Raw genomic sequence first — 19,584 nt, 5'->3', positions numbered from 1 at the left:
CGTGCAAAAAAAGATATCCTTAAGTATGATACATACCCAAAATTACTATGATGCTGTCCATGTAGGCAGCTCACTAGGTTTTGGGATACAGGATTCTTTTTTTCCCCTTCTTTCCTTTTTTAATGACAACACAATTTTGTAACTCACCACATTGAAGTGTTATGCAACATCACTAGTTTCACAACGATGACAAGAGAGAATCTTTCACAAACTGGTCTTTATTAAAGTTATAAGTAAATGTTTTGATAAAATAACTAAATAGAAAAGTTTTTAAAGTTCATTATGTGTCCAATGCATTTTTCAGTACAAATGATAGTATGCAATATTCATCTATTTTAAAACATTTTTTTTTTCTGCTCTTAAGTTGTCAAAAATCCACATGGAAAAATAAACCAATTATAATACAGTACCAGATATACAAATGCATTTTTTTTCTTTCTTTTTTTTTGCACTACAGTTCATTAGTAATCTACACATACAGGAATATGAAATGTGCTTATGGTTCATCTGAAGGTCTTCTCTTCATTTTATAAACATGGCAGCAGAAGGTGTTATTTTTCTCTTGGACAGTATGAATAATCGTGTCTCTATCAAAGTACACTTCATGACTGTAGGTCTGAAAAACAAAGGACAAAGGATGTTAGGTTATGACAAATGGAGTGAATGATATCTAAAAACATTCATTTAAATGTCATACCACATCCCATGGCTCTTTTAGAGGAACTCTTTTCATTAAAATCCCTGTCTTATTCTCGTGTAGACGAAGATGGGCTTGTCCTTCATCTTCAGTGTGGGTGATGTCTATCACAGCCAACAGATCAAGTTCATCTTCATACTTCACCATTCTGAAAGTCTAGACAAGACCCTGGAGTTATGTCAAAATACAAACAATAACAGAGACAAAACCAATCTCAGAGACTTTATCATGCACTAGAGTGAGTTAACTTAATCAGTTTGATGGCCTTACATCAGTACACCAGACCCTGTATCAGGTGACATTAGAACTTATTTTAGCCTGCATTCTTCCACAATATTATCTAACAATTAAGGTTCCAATCAGATGATTGGATTGAGAATTCTGTCATCATTTACTCCCCCATCATGTTCCAAACACTTATACACTCTTAAAAAATTGTTCACAGTGATGCCACAGAAGAACAATTTTGGGTTCACCAAAGAACCTTTCAATGAACAGTTCTTAAAAGAACTTTTTTTTTTTTAAACTTGGTTTAAAGAACATTTTAACTGTCTAAAGAATCATTTTCCACTATAAAATCTTTTGTGGAAAGGTTCCATGGATGTTAAAAGTTCTTCATGGAACTATCAATGCCAAAAAAGAACCTTTATTTTTAAGAGTGTAACTTTTTCTTTTCTAGAACACGAGATGTTCATAGTTCATACAGTGGTCAAGGGCTCCAAAAAGAATAAAACAAGTACCATAAAAGTACCACAAAGAAGTCTATACAAGGTTCAAAGTGGTACATGAAGACACATTTCACCAGGTTTAACATCAATGATGTCAACTGTTTCTTGTGTGTCAAATAATCTCTGATATATCAAGTCTGATTACTATGGAAGCTTGTTTCTGCCATTGAATAAAAAATAAAAAAGGTAAATGTGACTTTTTATCTCACAATTTGGACTTTTTTCTTGCAATTGTGAGTTTGTGAGTCAGAATTGTGAGTTATAAATTCCGAATTGCGAGATATAAACTTGCAATTTTGAGTTATAAAGTTGCAATTGTGAGTTATAAAGTCAGAATTGTGAGATATAAACTTGCGATTCTAAGAAAAAAAGTCAGTCTTTTTTCCCCCTCAGAATTGGACTTTATAACTCACAATTGCGAGTTTATATCTCACAATTCTGAGAAAAGAAGTGAGAACTGTGAGATATTAACTTGCAAATTTGAGAAAAAAGTCACAATTGTGAGATAAAAAGTCACAATTATATTTTAAATGGTTTTATTCCATGGTGGAAACAAGCTTCGATAGATTATGCCAAAGTGCAAATGAGACTATATCATCATTATATCCTCCACACAATTTTGTGAAAAAGTGCAGTGGGAACATTCTACAAAAGGTCTCTATTTGGAACAACATCAGGGTTGGTAAATAATGACACAATCTTCATTTTGGAGTGAACTATCCATTTTTAGTGCCACAATGAACTTATTCTGAAGTTCTTTATAAAACCAAATAATGTTGTGGTGCTGGGAAAAAAAAAACACAGAAATCAATACACTGATCTGAAGAACCTAAAATGTAAAATTAAGAACTTTTCTCAATCAAGAACTGTAGACTATTTCTGCACCAATGGTCTCTACTGTGGATCCTTGATTTTTAGAGTGTGAGTGGGCTGCAGTACCTCTTGTGCGGGGTCATCATCTAACAATTGGAATCTCCTTTTCACTGTACGACCAGAAGAGGTCACGATCACCTGAGGTGCCTGTGGGGAAGAAGAACCGTTGTTTACAAACCCTCTCTGCAGTACTGTTCTTCTTTTACAATAAATATCAGCTGGTATTTCTGCTGAGTGAGTCTGAAGGTGGCAAAATCCTAAGATTGGCAGTTTAAAATGGAAAAAAAATGTATAGTATCAAAATTTCAATAACATTCTGTTGCTACTACAGCTTGTAATGAACCCACAGACAACAATTACACTATTGTCACGAGCAGCGGTGATGGAGAAGTCCGTGACTATCTTATACTTCCAGTCACATCCAGTTTCAGCCATGATCTTCAGAACACTGCAAGAGAAAGTTAAAAGCAATTATAGAGAAATGTCGTTCATCCACATTTTTCCTATGGTACATAACCAAATACAATACTCAAGGTCATGGATCCTCATTCACTTGTTTATCATTGTCTAAGGACAATGATAAGATTCCTGTTACATAAGAATATTCAATGTGCAACTTTGCCTCTTTTTTTGCCATATATAATAATTAAGCTCACTTTATTGCGCTGGGCCCTGCATGAACAATTCGTCCCGAATCATCTGGGTGAAAAAAGATCCAGTCTGCTTCCAGAGAGTCACATTTCATGTCCTGAACACCGTTCGTAGCCTGAAGGCAGATCATTGGATTATATAGACACATAACACATAAAAAGAAAAACATCTTTAATTAAATACCACTTGTGTCAATTATTGAACATAACTATTCTTTTTCTTAGAACCAAAGGTTATTTTAGAATCAAAGTCTTCATTTGCTCTGTAATTCAATACGTATGAGATAAGCCTAATACTATTTGTCTTGTCTTGCCCTAAAAGTTTAATATGTCTACCATAATAGATAATAATTTGAACCAAAATGCAACATAAAGGTTACACACATTGACTCTCACTGCATGTCTAGGATCTTAAAATACTGCAGCTTGGCTTTTTCGTTGGACTGATATTCCTAAGAATATGTGTAGGAATCGGAGTATTCACCAGCGCTCCGTCCGTGATCGAGCAGATATGATGGGTTCCTCTGTGTCTCTTGTGGTTGGGGGTGTAGATGTAGTGCCAGGGATGACCTCCGATCTGAACCCCGTTCTCAAAGTATGACATCTCAAACAATACGGGAGGACACTCTGTAGAGAGGAAGTATTGACAACTGGTGATCATTTTGTCAGCTATTTTTTTTAGTCTAAAGGCCCTTTCACACTGTGCAGAATCGTAGTCGAACCCAACGCGAAATGACTGATCGTCTTTGGCAAATTCATGCCTGCACTATAGCTGCTGACCAAGAATGCATTTTAACTCGTGTATGTATCTCGTAGGCGGAAGTACCGCAGTAGGGCGAAAAACTCCATCTCATTTTCTTCTCAAATAGTCTGACAGCTTTGTTTTACCCTTTTTTTTTTGTAAAGGGCGTTTGACTTAATCTTTGCACGTTCACTTTGTAGACACTGGATCGGTACTTCCCCCTACGTCACGTGTGACGAGCATTTGTGGTTAATTTTTTTTTTTTTTTTTTTTTTTTTTAAGAAAATGGCAGATCGTTTCGCCAGACAAGACCCTTATTCTTTGTCTGGGATCGTGTAGAGCCCTTTAAAGCCGCACTGAAACTGCAGTTTGGACCTTCAACCCGCTGAACCCCAGTGAAGTTCTGGAAGTCCTGGAATGTTTTCCTCAAAAACTTAATTTCTTTTCAACTGAATAAAGAAATACATAAACATCTTGGATGACATGAGGGTGAGTAAATTATCAGGAAATTTTAATTCTGAAGTGACCTATAATGCTTACGAGAATTCATATAATCACAGCTGGGTAACAGGTGCATTAGAGTTACAATAAGCACCAAGCTACACATCACAATTTATGAGATTATTACTGTTGTCAAAACCCACTTTAAACCATCAGAGTGCTTGTAATAACTTCCGACTGCAGTCTAAAGTGGATTTTGATTATATAATGGGAAGACATGCATTATTTGTAGTGTTTTATAATAGAATTAACGCTACATCTGCTTAGCATTTCTCACGTAAACAGTCTTGTGTCAAATGTCCTTTTTAGTTTTTATCATATTTAGTCAACCTATCCTGTTTTTTTGTTTAGTCAAGTATTAGTTGACTAAAAGTATGGGAATTTTAATCTAGTTTGTAAATGAACTGTATTCAAGTCATGGTGTGTAACTGTTAAACTGATAATAATCACAATTGTTTTGCTCAAAATTGTAATCTCGATTACTGAGCATGACTGTAAAATATTCCATAGACAAAGGTGACCTAAAGTAATGTTTTACACAGGCTCAGTTTTGTCATATAGATTACATGTGTGAAATATAATAAGCTCAGTGGTAAGAAAATGAGTTTTTAAGCTGATGTTTTGACCCTGGACTGTTCTCGATATAATGGGAACAAAATATTCCATCACACATGAGGCACGAGGTCCTGAATGTAAAATAACCAATGCTAAAAATAACTGCACAATTTTCACAGTTTCACCTAAATGTGTGTGACAAATATATTAAGCCATTTTAAATGTCACATTTTTAAGCATTTGTGTGAATCTCACAAACCCTGTCAAGAATATGTCACCTCAAAATCTAAAGAAAGAGACAAAAAAATAATATTTTGTATAAATAGAAATCACCCATTTAAGGTTTGATACATTTTGTTCAAAAAATAAATACTGAATCAACATTTAAAACTTTATCCACACACTTTTTCAAGACTTTTTGGAGCAAATTGAGTTATTTTAGCTTTTATTTATTTTTTTTTAATTTTTTTTTTACACTGTATATAAAAAAAATCAGTCACCCTACCCACCATGAATGTGAATGTTGACCGGAATACCATATGGAGATTCTCCCACAATTCCTTTTCCACCATTAAGCTCACACTGCTGTCCCAGAGCCAACTCCTCAATTCTAAACTGAAGTGAAGTGAAAAGAACACATATGGAATATGATAAAACAAACAGGGTCAATAAACCAAACATTCACAAAAAAGAATAATGTTTCCATTACCTTATTAACTATGTACTCAAAACTGTAAAGTTTGACATGTTTTGAGCTGTGTGATACAGCTAAGACTCCCTGTGACAGCAGCACATCCACAGCCGTCTTACCAAAGACCTGAACATAACATGTTATGTTATGTTATATGTTATGTTATGTTATGACATTTTTATATTGATTCATTCATTTGACAATACTCATTTGAATATACCATGGAAAATAGTCCATAGAAAAATACCATTTAATGAAACCAATATCTCGTTCTAAAATCCACAGGTTTCACTATAATATAAATGGAGCTAAATTGAAATAAATAAATGAGAAAAAGATGATAAATAAATGAGAAAAATGTAAGACATTCCCTTTAATCAAAATAGATCTATTTGAATGTACTTATGCAGATATTACTTTTTTATTTATCTCCAGCATTCCTACAAGCTCCAGTGGAAAGACTTGAAATACGGCCACATGCATGAGGATGTTATTATCAACACCAGCCTGAGAGAGATAGATAGAGAGAGAGAGAGAGATAGAGAGAGAGAGAGAGAGAGAGAGAGAGAGAGAGAGACATGAAATAATAATTGGAAAAAGTCCCTTCATTCAGATGGTCCTGAAGCTGCAAAAACAAACTAACAGCAGAGGACACCAACACACTCATTCACAAAATTCAGCTCAACCAAATTATAAAAGCAAAAAAAAAAAAAAAAAAGATCTAACTTCTTGGACTCAAACAATAGAAAGACTAAGTAAACTTGAATGTTATTTGACTCCAAACCCTTACCCTAGCCTTAAAACCATGCAGATATAGTGTTGGTAACACATCCTGACAGGTAGCATATATTGTCAGAATACCGGATCTACCCACTGTAGCCAAGCAACACTTTCTCACCAGCTGCCCTAACTATGAGGAAAATTAGGAGGAAATTATACCCAAAATTTAAAATAATTTGCACTGTCTTCAGAAAGTTAAACAATAATACACAACTTCAGTATTAATTAGGCTGAAAAAGAGATTGGCTGCATCCGAAATCACATATTTCCCTATAGGCGAAAAACAGTATATGACAAAAAAGTATGTCTGAATTCACAGTACTCATAAGAGTAGGCAAAAAGTACCCGGATGACCTAATTCTTCTGGCGAGAATCAGAGTGTGTGCATACAATGGACACTTTACTATCCCATGAGGCCACAGGAGAGAATTTGTAAATGGCAGTGAACCTATGATGCTGGTAGGTCACATGATACTGACAGCATGGCGAATGTAGTACTTCTAGATTACATTCATACTATGTAGAACATACTTTTTTTAGCGGTCGCAAAGTAATTATTTAAAATAAGTTGAATTCAAATAAATATGAAATAAATACATCACAGATATGAGCCTCAGTAAAGTCTGACCTGTCGTTCCAGAGTCGTCTGTTTGCTCTGAATGGATTTGACATAAAATGTCTCCTGTGAGGAGTCCCAACCTAAAGATCTGTTACCAAACTCATGTTAGTACAACAAAAACACTTGTTGTTATGTTAATGAGGTTGCTGATTTAGCCAGAAATTGTACTGTAACATGAAACAAAATGCAGCTTGTTATCATTACCAAAATGATTAGCACTAGCTCATCTTTTCTTTAGTACAGTGAAGATGAGCGATCACCTGAATTTGAAACGAGAGGAGAGGTAGACCCGCTGTAGCATTCTTCCTGTGTCAGCTGAGAGCCGATACAACCAGTTATGAGCTGTCAGAGCCAACAGACATGATTTCTGCTCTGAAGCATTTGGTAGAACATTGTCCTGCAAAAAACAGAAAAGTCAATTACATTTAAGTTGAAAGGTCTATTTTGCATATGCAAATGAACGACGTGCAGCAGAAGATCAAACTTACCAGAGGGGACTGGCACAATAATGCGTCTTCAATCTTCTCTGTTTTGGGAGTTTTGGGGAGCTCATACAGCTGTTCTGGCTCAGGCAAAAGGCTGTGAATTGTAATAAATTTGAGCCATATTAACAGATGTCATATTTTACAAAAATAACATTTTCCTAAGTATCTACAAATAATAGAATCAGATATTTTACCTGCTGTAACAACACCTGTAATTATCAAAGTATATCCGGCCACTTTCATAAGCGATGAGGGACTTGGAAGTCTTGCTCCAAACCTTTATGAATTCTGTGTCATCCTATAAAGTCATTACATAAATTAACATCAAACTAATTTAAAAAAACAAAAACAAAAGTATTAAACACAGCAATACTTACTTGGAGAATGATGTTTCTCAGGATCTTAAGATTTGCTCCCAATAATCTGCCAAAGTCATTGGAGCAGGATCCATTGGATCTTGAAGTCAGAACAGCACAGCTGTTCTTACTAGTGCGGGTGCACGCAGGGGGGCGCTGCGCACATGCAGGAGACGGGAGCGCGCACATAGGGAACGACACTACTCACACCATTCATATAAAATGCACTGACTACCACAAATCTAAGCGGAATAATTTTCAGAAATGGCATCTAAGTGAGTACTGGGTAAAATCAACATTCTGTCTTTTTATATGCAGACTTTGCAATCATAGTAGCGTTGCTCAAATTCATATTAGTTATATCTAAACTACAACAGTTTACGTTAGCTAATATAACGAAGAGTATCTGCTTCCTATGACTTAAATAGTCAAATATAAGCATATACATTTGTTCATTTTGCTATTATTAAAATTAAAGGTTTATTTTCATTCGACGTTTTTTGGTACTAAGCTAACTGTTAACAGCGAACATTTCAATTGTTTACATAAATCCTCATATCAGGTATTTTCAAAACGTGGCAAAATTATAGATTACATTCGCATAAAATCTTACAGTTGTCTGCTAGTGGTACATTTTTGGCTGCTTGAAATTGTAATCAGCCTACACACTTCTCACATGTGTTTACAAAAACTTCCGGGTGTACGTCATCTGAAGGCGCATCGTCGTTGTTGCTGGCTGGGATATGTAGTTTAATGCTTCACATCAGTAAATAGTGGTAGATAAAGTGTTTAGTTAGTAATCATAATCATTAATTGCTGTTCTCAGATGAGTGTGGAGAAATGAGGATGTTTTTTAAGCTGACTGTCCGTGCTGTGAGCTGCATTCCCTGCAGGCTGTACAGTGGAGGAAGACCACCTGCCCCATTAGGAGGAAGAATCCTCACCCACCCCGAGGACATCTTTCAGCATAACATGTGGTACAGTCTACTGATGCTTGAGTCAGATGTACCGGCACTTTAACAAGGAAGACATAAGATGGTTGACATAAAATGAAGTAAAAGCAGTAGGGCATTATGCAGATCACACAGCAGGACTGTTATTATATACTTATACTATATATATATATATATATATATATATATATATATATATGTGTGTGTGTGTGTGTGTGTGTTTTATGACCTCATATTAATTTAGAGACTGCATGGGATATATTTACTCTAAAAATACACTTTTCATAGCACAGGAATATTTAGCAAATCAAAACAAAAAAGGTGATTAAAAAGAAACAATTAGTTGCAGAACCTAGAATGCACACAATTCTACATTCATGTAAATTAATACTGTAAAATGTTAAAAGATTTTATTTTTGTCAACTACAATATATTTAAAATAAATTAAAGCTTGTCAAATCAATTGCTTGGTAAAATATAAAATAAAAATTAAGAAGCATTGTATTGTAGACTGTTCAAATAAATATGCATTTTAAATTCATGCATTTTTAATTATATTTATTATTTATATTGTGCTTTTTACAGTACACATTGTTTCACCACAGCTTTATAGAAATGTAAAAGAAAAAAAACACTGGCATATACATAAATAAATAAACCTGAAACTGATAAACTTCTTATAGGATGTGCAAGTAGGAAGAAACCTTGTGACGCAGCTGGCAAAGCCGTCCTCCTTGGGTTGCGTTAACCAAAAATGTATCAAAAATTAAGAACTTTAATAGATAATTCAAGCTTTCATTTATTTAGGTAATAAGATTATTAGTAAGAACTGATTGTCTTAGTTGGGGTATAAAAGACGCTTAATATTCAGTAATAATATTATTGATTTGGCTGCACTAACACTTCTGAATGAGAACAAAACTTGAACTGAATTGAGCTGAATAGAGCTGCTTTATTTATGCAGAATTTGCATTTGTCTCATATTTGATGAAGTTTGCTTCATTGATTCTGTTATTTTTTTCTGTTTATCATGGTAAATCTGCTTTGAAACAATCTATATTGTATAAAGCACTATATAAATAAAGGTGACTTGACTTGGCTTGACTTTTTTAGAAAATAATCCAACATTAAAAGGATTCTATTGTTTGCATTTATTGCCCAACAGATTAATGCTTAATGAAATTTGGATCATATTTGAGTTGGAACAGTGAGGTGAAGTGAATGTTTGTTCTGTGTGCTGTGCCTCAGGGATCATGTGCAGTGGACTGAAGAGGAGAGAGAGAAAGCCCGGCAGAAAGCAGAGGAGAACTCGAAAGAGAAGATTCCTCTAGAAGAGCAATGTAATATTCAAACTCCAACATTCAGATATATCCCATTGATGGTTGCCAGCTTGTTTTTCTAGTTTTGATCCCTTGTTGTTTTCTCTCCCATCAGTGAAATATGACAGAGAAGCTCATAAATATTGGGACCGATTTTATGAGACGCACCAGAGCAAGTTCTTCAAAAACCGGAATTGGCTCTTCACTGAGTTCCCAGAGCTTCTCCCTCCAGACACTGCAGGGATGTATATCCCGGAACAGGGGCAGAGCAGCGGGCTGGACTCGTGCTCAGAGTCTGGGAACGGAGAAAAGCACCAGCCCTGCGGTTCCAGCACATTAACCAGTGATATGGACACATTCCCTGGACAACATGCTGCTTTTAGGATACTAGAGGTGTTACTAATCTCCATTCAGTCACACAAGAACAATTTCTTTGGTGTCTAAATAATCATTTCTGATGTGTTAAATAATTTAGAATTGGATTCTTGAATAGATAGTTCACCCAAACATCATCATTTACTCACCATCTAATTATTAAAAAACGTGTATAAATTTCTTTGTTCTGCTGAACACAAAAGAAGATATTTTGAAGAGTGTTTGTAACCAGACAGTGGGGAAAATGGGTGGGGGGGGATACTATGGAAGTCAATGGTGCCCCACAACTGTTTGGTGTAGCTCTAAAAGTCATTCTAAATATAAAAGAATAGCAGAGTCCACACCACAACTATAACGATAACAACACAGAGAAACAATTTCATCGGAATCACTTTCAGAACATTTTTTTTTTTTTTTTTTTCACTTGATGAATGATAAAAAAACATTGACATTGATTTGTGTGTTTATGCAGGTGGGCTGCGGTGCAGGAAACAGTGTGTTTCCCATCATCAACTCCATCAAGTAAGAACATCAGCTTTACTGTGTGAAAAATTAAACCTCAATTCCTCATTTTTATTACTAGGAGAAATTATGTAGATGTTTGTCATACAATTGTTTTAGCAAAGTACAAAAAGCACCATGAAACACATACTAGCATTTAAAAGTTTGGGGTCAAAAAGATGTTGTTGAAAATGTTTTTTGAAAGAAGTCACCAAGGCTGCATTTATTTGATGAAAAATTTGGAAAAAATAATATTGTGAAATATTACATTAAAATATTTGTTTTCTATTTGAATATATTGTAAAATGTAATTTATTCTTGTGATCAAAGCTGAATTTTCAGCATCATTACTCCAGTATTCAGTGTCACATGATTCTTCAGAAATCATTATATGCCGATTTGATGCTCAAGAAACATTTATTATTATCAATGTTGAAATTAGTTGTGCTGCTTTTTTGTGAAAACCATGATACTTTTTTATTATTTGATAAATAGAAACTTCAAAAGAACAGCATTTATTTGAAATAGAAATCTTTTGTAACACTTTTGATCAGTTTAATACATTCTTTTAATAAAATCGTATTGACTCCAAACCTTTGAACAGTAGTGTAGATCTCATCCTCTGAGTCTTCTAAAATCATACAATAGCTTTATGTGAGGAACTACAGTATATCTTGAGTATTTAAAGGGTTAGTTCACCCAAAAATGAAAATTATCCCATGTTTTACTCACCCTCAAGCCAGGTGTATATGACTATCTTCTTTCAGACGAATACAACAGTATTAAATTAGAAAATATCCTTGCTCCTCCAATGGGAGTGAATGGCGCTCCTGATTTTGAAGCCCAAAAAAGCACATCCGTCCATCATAAAAGTAATCCATACGGCTCCAGGGGGTTAATAAAGGATGTCTGAAGTGAATTGATTGGTTTTTTAAAAAAAATATACATAAATTAAGTCTTTATAAACTCAAATACCTAGCTTCCAGCAGACGACCTACGCAAATCGACACACCAAAATAGTGATCTCTGACCTGACGCATGACGCATTGACGAACGCGGAAGTGCAGAGAATAGAGCAAAACGAAACACCGGTCATGAATTATAATTCTAAAACGAGAACTTTTAAACATAAATGTCGCAAGATTTTGATTATAAGAGAAGAGGAGATTCAGTTTGTTGCACAGCCCTGTTTGTTTGAACTGCGAGCTTATGATACTCCTACAACCTGCATCACACATCGCGTCAGTGGTTACTCTTGCGCAGGCCGTATGCCGGAAGCCAGTTATTATAGTTAATAAAATTTTAAATATGGATATTTTTCTCCCAAAACCCTTCGCTTCGCTTTATTAACCCCCTGGAGCCGTATGGATTATATTTATGATGGATAAATGCATTTTTTGGTCTTCAAAATCTCGCCCCCCCCCCTTCACTACAATCATAAATCTTGGAAGAGCCAGGATATTTTTTAATATGACTCTGACTGTGTTCATCTGAAAGAAGATAGTCATATACACCTAGGACGGCTTGAGGGTGCGTAAATATGGGATCATTTTCATTTTTGGGTGAACTAAACCTTTAAGTTGTTTTTCACATTCTTGTGAAAATGTAATAAAATAATTTAAACTCAATTCTTTATTTTATGTCAATGTTTTGGGTAAGCATCCAAGTAATAAGTGGGATATTATACAGTCAGTAATGTTCAGGTCATTATCATTTGCAAAATAGACCGTAACCTGGTGACCTTAAAGCGGAAGCTGACTCTACATTATCCCATACATATTAAATTATCAGATGAGGAGATGAAAATCAAAAAGTTGTAATAGAAACACTTATTGGGAGTAGTAAGTAAGCAGTCATATTTGTGTATTTTTAGGGGCAATAAGGCGTTTCTGTACTGCTGTGACTTCTCATCTCGAGCTGTTGAGCTCATCCAGGTAAATCACAGTCACATGTCTCTGCTCTTCAGCGCATAATTACACCTGCCACCTTTCCATCAAATAGAGCCCACACACATCCCAGATATACATTAGTGAAAGCCTTTGAGAATGGATAAAGATGGGGAGGGCAACATATCCTGTTCTCCATCCATATAAATGATGGCTGATCAGTCGCGTGGGAGTTTGGCTCTGTCTCCTGGTGCTTGATGCTCTTTGGTGTGCAGAGACCTTCATTGAATGCCAGCAGCAGAACATATTGAATGGCGGGGGAAGAGACATCCACAGCATGCAGTGGCAGTGCTGCATATATGCTTTGATTATTATTCAAAACTCATTCTCACTCAATGACTAACTAATATTTTTATATTTTGTGAAGAAAATTTTGCCTGTGCAAAAGTCACAGACATGTTGCTTGGGTGTTGGTCCGGGTCAAAAGAACAATCCCAGAGTCTCTATAGTATTCTAGACTCTAAATATGGCTTGATAATAATAAGAAATGATTCTTGAGCAGCAAATCAGCATATTAGAATGATTTCTGAAGGATCATGTGACACTCAAGACTGGAGTAATGATGCTGAAAATTCAGCTTTGATCACAGGACTAAATGACATTTTAATTACATTTTACATTACATTTTCAAATAGAAAGAGGTTATTTTATTTGTTAAACCATGAAGAATTCATGGATCTTAAAATAAAGGTATGGAAATTAGATAAAATATTTTATTTTCTTAAATAGTTTAATAATTCATTTTTAATTTAAAAAATATGTGTAGTTTGAATATATACAATATATAAAGTATATATACTGTTATATATATTTTGGTAGTACTGAATTTAATTTATGGTAGTTTTAATTTTAATACAGTTCTCGACAGGCTTTATTTTTATGCAATTTTTCCCCTTTTGTTTCCGGGGTAAATTATGACCTAGACATTTCATTGTGGGATTCACCCTAAAAGTAATTTTATTTAGCCTATTTGAAATGCAATTAAAGCAATTCCCAAAGTGTCAACTGCTTTCATATTAAAATAAATGAAACTCATAATGTTTGTTAATTGTATTAGTATGATAAAATGTCCACCGAGGCAAACATTAAAATGCCCCACTAAAACTTAAGCCATTTGAGGACAATTGCACACATTTTCCCTTGCAGGAGCACCCAGACTATGACCCTGCGGTGTGTCATGCATTCGTGCGGGACATTTGTGACACAACATCCCCATTTCCCTTCCCCCCTGAGAGTTTGGACATTATTCTGGTGGTCTTTGTGCTCTCTGCCATCCACCCAGCACGGTAATAAAGGTCAAATATTCACACACACACACACACACACACACACACACACACACACACACACACACACACACACACACACTCATTATATTAACACTGTAACACACTTGCCCAGCATGCATCTGACATTAGAGTCTGTTTATATGACCAATATCCGCAGTGTCCATTACTACATTGCTTATAGCAGTTAACTCTCTGTTATATCCTTCAGCCAAATCCACCTGTTGCAACTTTTTAATATCTTTAAAATATTTAAAGTCTCCCTGTAGTCAATCACTTTATCCCTAAAAACTCATCTTTGATCACCAAAATGACATTTAAATGTTTTTTTCCTGTGAAAAAAAAATTCCTTCATGTCTTAAATAGCTTGAATGTAACTCTACACCATTGCCTCATTTAATATACGTGGACCAATGAATATGCAAATTAGCCCCACCTCCACTCACTCACACCAGCTCAGAGATCCACTTGGTCAACTTACTGACGTAAATGCTGCACAATGGTATCGCTCTTTACAACGTCTGACACATAACGGTAATTATTAATTAGCCTTTTGCTTGACTATTCTATCAAACAGCTAATAATGTGTTGCTAATGTTACACAAACCATGTTACCGTTCGCCATGTCAGAGTCAGACAGCTGCCTTCTAACAATCAGTATCCTTACAGACGCTTTGAACAACTCAGAACGTCAGTGGAGAAAGGCATAAAGTTCATCATAACATCGTAAAATACAAACCCGATTCCAAAAAAGTTGGGACACTGTACAAATTGTGAATAAAAAAGGAATGCAATAATTTACAAATCTCATAAACTTATATTTTATTCACAATAGAATATAGATAACATATCATATGTTGAAAGTGAGACATTTTGAAATGTCATGCCAAATATTGGCTCATTTTGGATTTCATGAGAGCTACACATTCCAAAAAAGTTGGGACAGGTAGCAATAACAGGCCGGAAAAGTTAAATGTACATATAAGGAACAGCTGGAGGACCAATTTGCAACTTATTAGGTCAATTGGCAACATGATTGGGTATAAAAAGAGCCTCTCAGAGTGGCAGTGTCTCTCAGAAGTCAAGATGGGCAGAGGATCACCAATTCCCCCAATGCTGCGGTGAAAAATAGTGGAGCAATATCAGAAAGGAGTTTCTCAGAGAAAAACTGCAAAGAGTTTGAAGTTATCATCATCTACAGTGCATAATATCATCCAAAGATTCATCCAATCTCTGTGCGTAAGGGTCAAGGCCGGAAAAAAAAACTGGATGCCCTTCGGGCCCTTAAACGGCACTGCATCACATACAGGAATGCTACTGTAATGGAAATCACAAAATGGGCTCAGGAATACTTCCAGAAAACATTGTCGGTGAACACAATCCACCATGCCATTCGCCGTTGCCGGCTAAAACTCTATAGGTCAAAAAAGAAGCCATATCTAAACATGATCCAGAAGCGCAGGCGTTTTCTCTGGGCCAAGGCTCATTTAAAATGGACTGTGGCAAAGTGGAAAACTGTTCTGTGGTCAGACGAATCAAAATTTGAAGTTCTTTTTGGAAAACTGGGACGCCATGTCATCCGGACTAAAGAGGACAAGGGACAACCCAAGTTGTTATCAGCGCTCAGTTCAGAAGCCTGCATCTCTGATGGTATGGGGTTGCAAGAGTGCGTGTGGTATGGGCAGCTTACACATCTGGAAAGGCACCATCAATGCTGAAAGGTATATCCAAGTTCTAGAACAACATATGCTCCCATCCAGACGTCGTCTCTTTCAGGGAAGACCTTGCATTTTCCAACATGACAATGCCAGACCACATACTGCATCAATTACAACATCATGGCTGTGTAGAAGAAGGATCCGGGTACTGAAATGGCCAGCCTGCAGTCCAGATCTTTCACCCATAGAAAACATTTGGCGCATCATAAAGAGGAAGATGCGACAAAGAAGACCTAAGACAGTTGAGCAACTAGAAGCCTGTATTAGACAAGAATGGGACAACATTCCTATTCCTAAACTTGAGCAACTTGTCTCCTCAGTCCCCAGACGTTTGCAGACTGTTATAAAAAGAAGAGGGGATGCCACACAGTGGTAATCATGGCCTTGTCCCAACTTTTTTGAGATGTGTTGATGCCATGAAATTTAAAATCAACTTATTTTTCCCTTAAAATTATACATTTTCTCAGTTTAAACATTTGATATGTCATCTATGTTGTATTCTGAATAAAATATTGAAATTTGAAACTTCCACATCATTGCATTCCTTTTTTATTCACAATTTGTACAGTGTCCCAACTTTTTTGGAATCGGGTTTGTACATCATACACCCACTATATTGCTAAATATACCCTATTATTCATATCAACAGAAAAATATACCAACGCACAAGGTAGTTTGTGGCGTAAGAAACACCAGCGATTTCAAACCACGGGTCTGAGACTGTTTTTTTTTTTTTTTTTTCACTGCAGTTTAAAGGAGAAAATACTCAGCAATGGTGTTGACTTATGAATTTGCACATGGTTTGTCTTAAAGCGTATTAAAATCATCACATAGACATATAAAGAACATTAACAACAACATTAAACTTGATTTTCACCACAGGGGGACTTTAATATACTTTTAATAGCATGAGAATAGCATTATTGTTAATATTCAGAATCATTAATATACTCAACATTATATCCAGTCCATAGATTTATGTGGAAGGTTAAGTTAATACATGATCAACTTCATTTCTTGGACTCATATATTTGTTATAACCAGCGTTGTAGCTTCAGAAGTTATCTAAGATATCTTCAAACATAAACATGATCTTGAGCATCGTCATGGAAAATTGACTGTTTGAGATTGTCAGTTTACATATTTTACCACAGCTCTGGAGTATTTAAAGTTTTTTTGCCAAGGGAATTAAGTGCAAACATGAAGCTCTGGAATAGGAAGCTCAAATTGAAAGCTCGCAGAACCATAGACTAGCATCTTTTCTCTTTTTTTTTTTTTTTTTTGCATTAGCAAAGTGTTTCTTGCCTCTATTTGTACTCAGAGATGTTGAACTAATGTTTCCACTTGTTCCTCATCAGATTCACAGATAAATCACAGAGTTTTATACATTCCCTCAAATATGGTCGACACAATATTTGTAGGGGTCTTATCTAAGCAATCGTCATTTTCTAAAAATAAAAATAAAAATGTATATATGCAGAAATTTACATTATATTCAAACTCCTGTGATGCCATATGGAAGCTTAATATAGCATCTCTCTTATTAATTAAATATTAGTCTCCTTAAAACACCTCTAACCCTTCTGCTTTCCTTCAGCAGAGCTCAAGGTGTGGTGGAGAGTTTGGCTGGACACCTGAAGCAGGGAGGAATCGTGCTGTTCAGAGACTATGGCAGATATGATCTGTCACAACTAAGATTTAAAAAAGGTGATTGTCTCTGTTGACTCATTAAACTATTTAGCATTGTAATTAATATTATTACAAAGTCCATTATTACTGTGATTTGATTTTAATTGATATCCAATTCGTTAATACAACTGTCAATATACAACACATTATTTTGTTTTCTTTCCTTAAAAACAGCTGAATATGTTTCTCTAATTCTCTAAAGTCTCTAAAGTCTCTAATTATGAAAAAACACAAGATGATTGTTTTTATTATTTTAATATCATGACAGTCCTAAAGTTTAATTTATTTAACAAAATATGAATTTCTCTTCTCATAGATTTAAATGGGTCCTTGATTATGATTTCACTTTTTTAACTTTAGTTAGTGTGTAATGTTGCTGTTTGAGCATAAACAACATCTGCAAAGTTATCATGCTCAAAGTTTAAGGGAGATATTCGAGGGTCAATTCAACGCTGGATTTGCATAAAAGATTAACATGACGGCACATGCTAGTCGATGAGTTGAATCAACTCCACAGCAACTACATAAATTTATCCACTAACCATTCAGAAACGTCCAGTTGCATTCTAAAAGTTGTAACTTCTTCCTGAGTCTCTCCATCAGTGTCCGACTCCGGTTTGAACAATGTAAGGCTGAACACCGTTACTGACAATCCTCATTTTTGCTGCGTGAGATTCTCCAACTTTGTTGTTGTTAAGCAACTGAAGCGTGAGCTGTTAAAGCTCCGCAGCTCATTTGCATTTAAAGGGACACACACAAAAACGGTGTGTTTTTGCTCACCCCAAATAGGGGCAAATTTGACAAGCTATAATAAATTATCTGTGGGGTATTTTGAGCTGAAACATCACAGACACATTCTGGGGACACCAGAGACTTATATTACAAGTAAAGGGGCATTATAGGACCCCTTTAACAAAACAAGATCAAAATTAGATTGTGATTGATTCTTGTATAACTGTGCATGACCACTGATCCACTTTTTTCAGGTCAGTGTTTGTCTGAAAACTTTTATACGCGACAGGATGGAACCTGTGTGTATTTCTTCACAAAAGGTAAAACCATTTCAGCAGATTTGTTGAATTCCTTACATATAATTTTTGAATTCCCTGCCATTTTTGGCTTGCATAAACACCCATTCATGCCGAATGTCTTGATCTCTACAGACGAGGTTCATCATTTGTTTTCTAATGCTGGTTTGGAGGAGATTCAGAATCTGGAAGACCGAAGACTGCAGGTGAACAGAGCAAAGAAGGTGGTAATGCACAGAGTGTGGATGCAAAGCAAATACCGGAAGCCTTATCTGATTTCAGGATCTGTCTAGCAGACTGAGCTCTACACAAACTGAGCTAGTCTTATCAAGATTTTGAAGGACATTATCTTTGTGATAGACCTCAGGTATAGTAAATGATGGAGATGACATTATAAAAACACCAAGAAAGCAATCCTTATGTTCCTTTTAAAACTAAACAGTTGCTCCCATTTTGTAATGAATGTATTGTCTTTGCATTATTAGCTATTCGAGTGAATTGTCATTACCAGAGTTATAAAAGTTAAAAGTTGTTCTTCTAAAAGTCACCTTAGAGACCATTTACCATTTCATGTAATCAAATAACCACATTTAATATGATTTAAGTGCTAAAAAGGTGTTTGATTTTTCATACAAGTGTATTTTGTGTACTGCTACACTATTTTACTATTTATTGGAACAAAATATGCAAATTCGCCTCCATATTGACTGTCACAAATGGTTTTATTTGTTCTTTAAATATGTATTTGCTCAGGTTTTTATAGAATTGTTTGATGTACATTGATTATTATTTGTAATGTTTTACATGTTTGTAATGGCAAATTGGTTTCCAAAGAAATAAATTTGATAATAAAAACGTTTATTTGAAATATTTTCAAAAAATATGCTTTACGGTCATAATAATTATAAGATGTTTATGTTAATTATGTCAGTATACATTTATTGCAAGTAAAAAAATGCATTGCATGAGAGCGAATGTACTTTAATGTTTTACCTTGATACACACTGATTCTGTATTTCATACGGAGATATTTATAGCCATATATTTACACCATTAAGCATGTGTGTGTGATGGATATGATGTTTAGACCGA

General features: G+C 35.2%; 2 protein-coding genes across 6 annotated transcripts; one reads left to right on the top strand and one right to left on the bottom strand.

The window, feature by feature from the left end:
- Positions 1-199: 199 nt before the first annotated feature.
- On the bottom strand, positions 200-7,921 carry dcaf17 (ddb1 and cul4 associated factor 17). 4 transcript variants are annotated; one of them, XM_051905386.1, is made up of 14 exons: positions 7,699-7,921; positions 7,516-7,619; positions 7,325-7,415; positions 7,097-7,233; positions 6,846-6,924; positions 5,855-5,944; positions 5,456-5,563; positions 5,256-5,361; positions 3,433-3,575; positions 2,955-3,064; positions 2,659-2,746; positions 2,365-2,445; positions 698-853; positions 200-616 (listed from the first exon to the last, which is right to left on the bottom strand). In XM_051905386.1, exons 1-14 carry the CDS (start codon positions 7,864-7,866, stop codon positions 497-499), a joined length of 1,581 nt encoding a protein of 526 aa, XP_051761346.1. In that variant the 5' UTR covers positions 7,867-7,921; the 3' UTR covers positions 200-496. The 4 variants fall into 4 exon arrangements, 3 of the variants coding, with proteins under 3 accessions (XP_051761346.1, XP_051761348.1, XP_051761347.1); XR_007931592.1 differs by having other exon boundaries at positions 598-616; positions 2,646-2,746; XM_051905388.1 differs by lacking the exon at positions 200-616 and having other exon boundaries at positions 719-865; positions 2,646-2,746.
- On the top strand, positions 7,821-19,351 carry mettl8 (methyltransferase 8, methylcytidine). Of its 2 annotated transcripts, none has more exons than XM_051905390.1 (10): positions 7,821-7,952; positions 8,504-8,654; positions 9,879-9,970; positions 10,065-10,342; positions 10,797-10,846; positions 12,699-12,759; positions 13,918-14,057; positions 17,376-17,482; positions 18,451-18,516; positions 18,628-19,351. In XM_051905390.1, the coding sequence occupies exons 2-10, from the start codon at positions 8,518-8,520 to the stop codon at positions 18,783-18,785; spliced, it is 1,089 nt and encodes a 362-aa protein (XP_051761350.1). In that variant the 5' UTR covers positions 7,821-7,952; positions 8,504-8,517; the 3' UTR covers positions 18,786-19,351. The 2 variants fall into 2 exon arrangements, with proteins under 2 accessions (XP_051761350.1, XP_051761349.1); XM_051905389.1 differs by having other exon boundaries at positions 17,373-17,482.
- The last annotated feature ends 233 nt before the right edge of the window (positions 19,352-19,584 follow it).

The sequence above is a fragment of the Ctenopharyngodon idella genome, chromosome 9 (assembly GCF_019924925.1).
Source record: "Ctenopharyngodon idella isolate HZGC_01 chromosome 9, HZGC01, whole genome shotgun sequence".
NCBI classification, from domain to species: Eukaryota; Metazoa; Chordata; class Actinopteri; order Cypriniformes; family Xenocyprididae; genus Ctenopharyngodon; species Ctenopharyngodon idella.
This window is presented reverse-complemented; position numbering and strand designations above follow the sequence as displayed.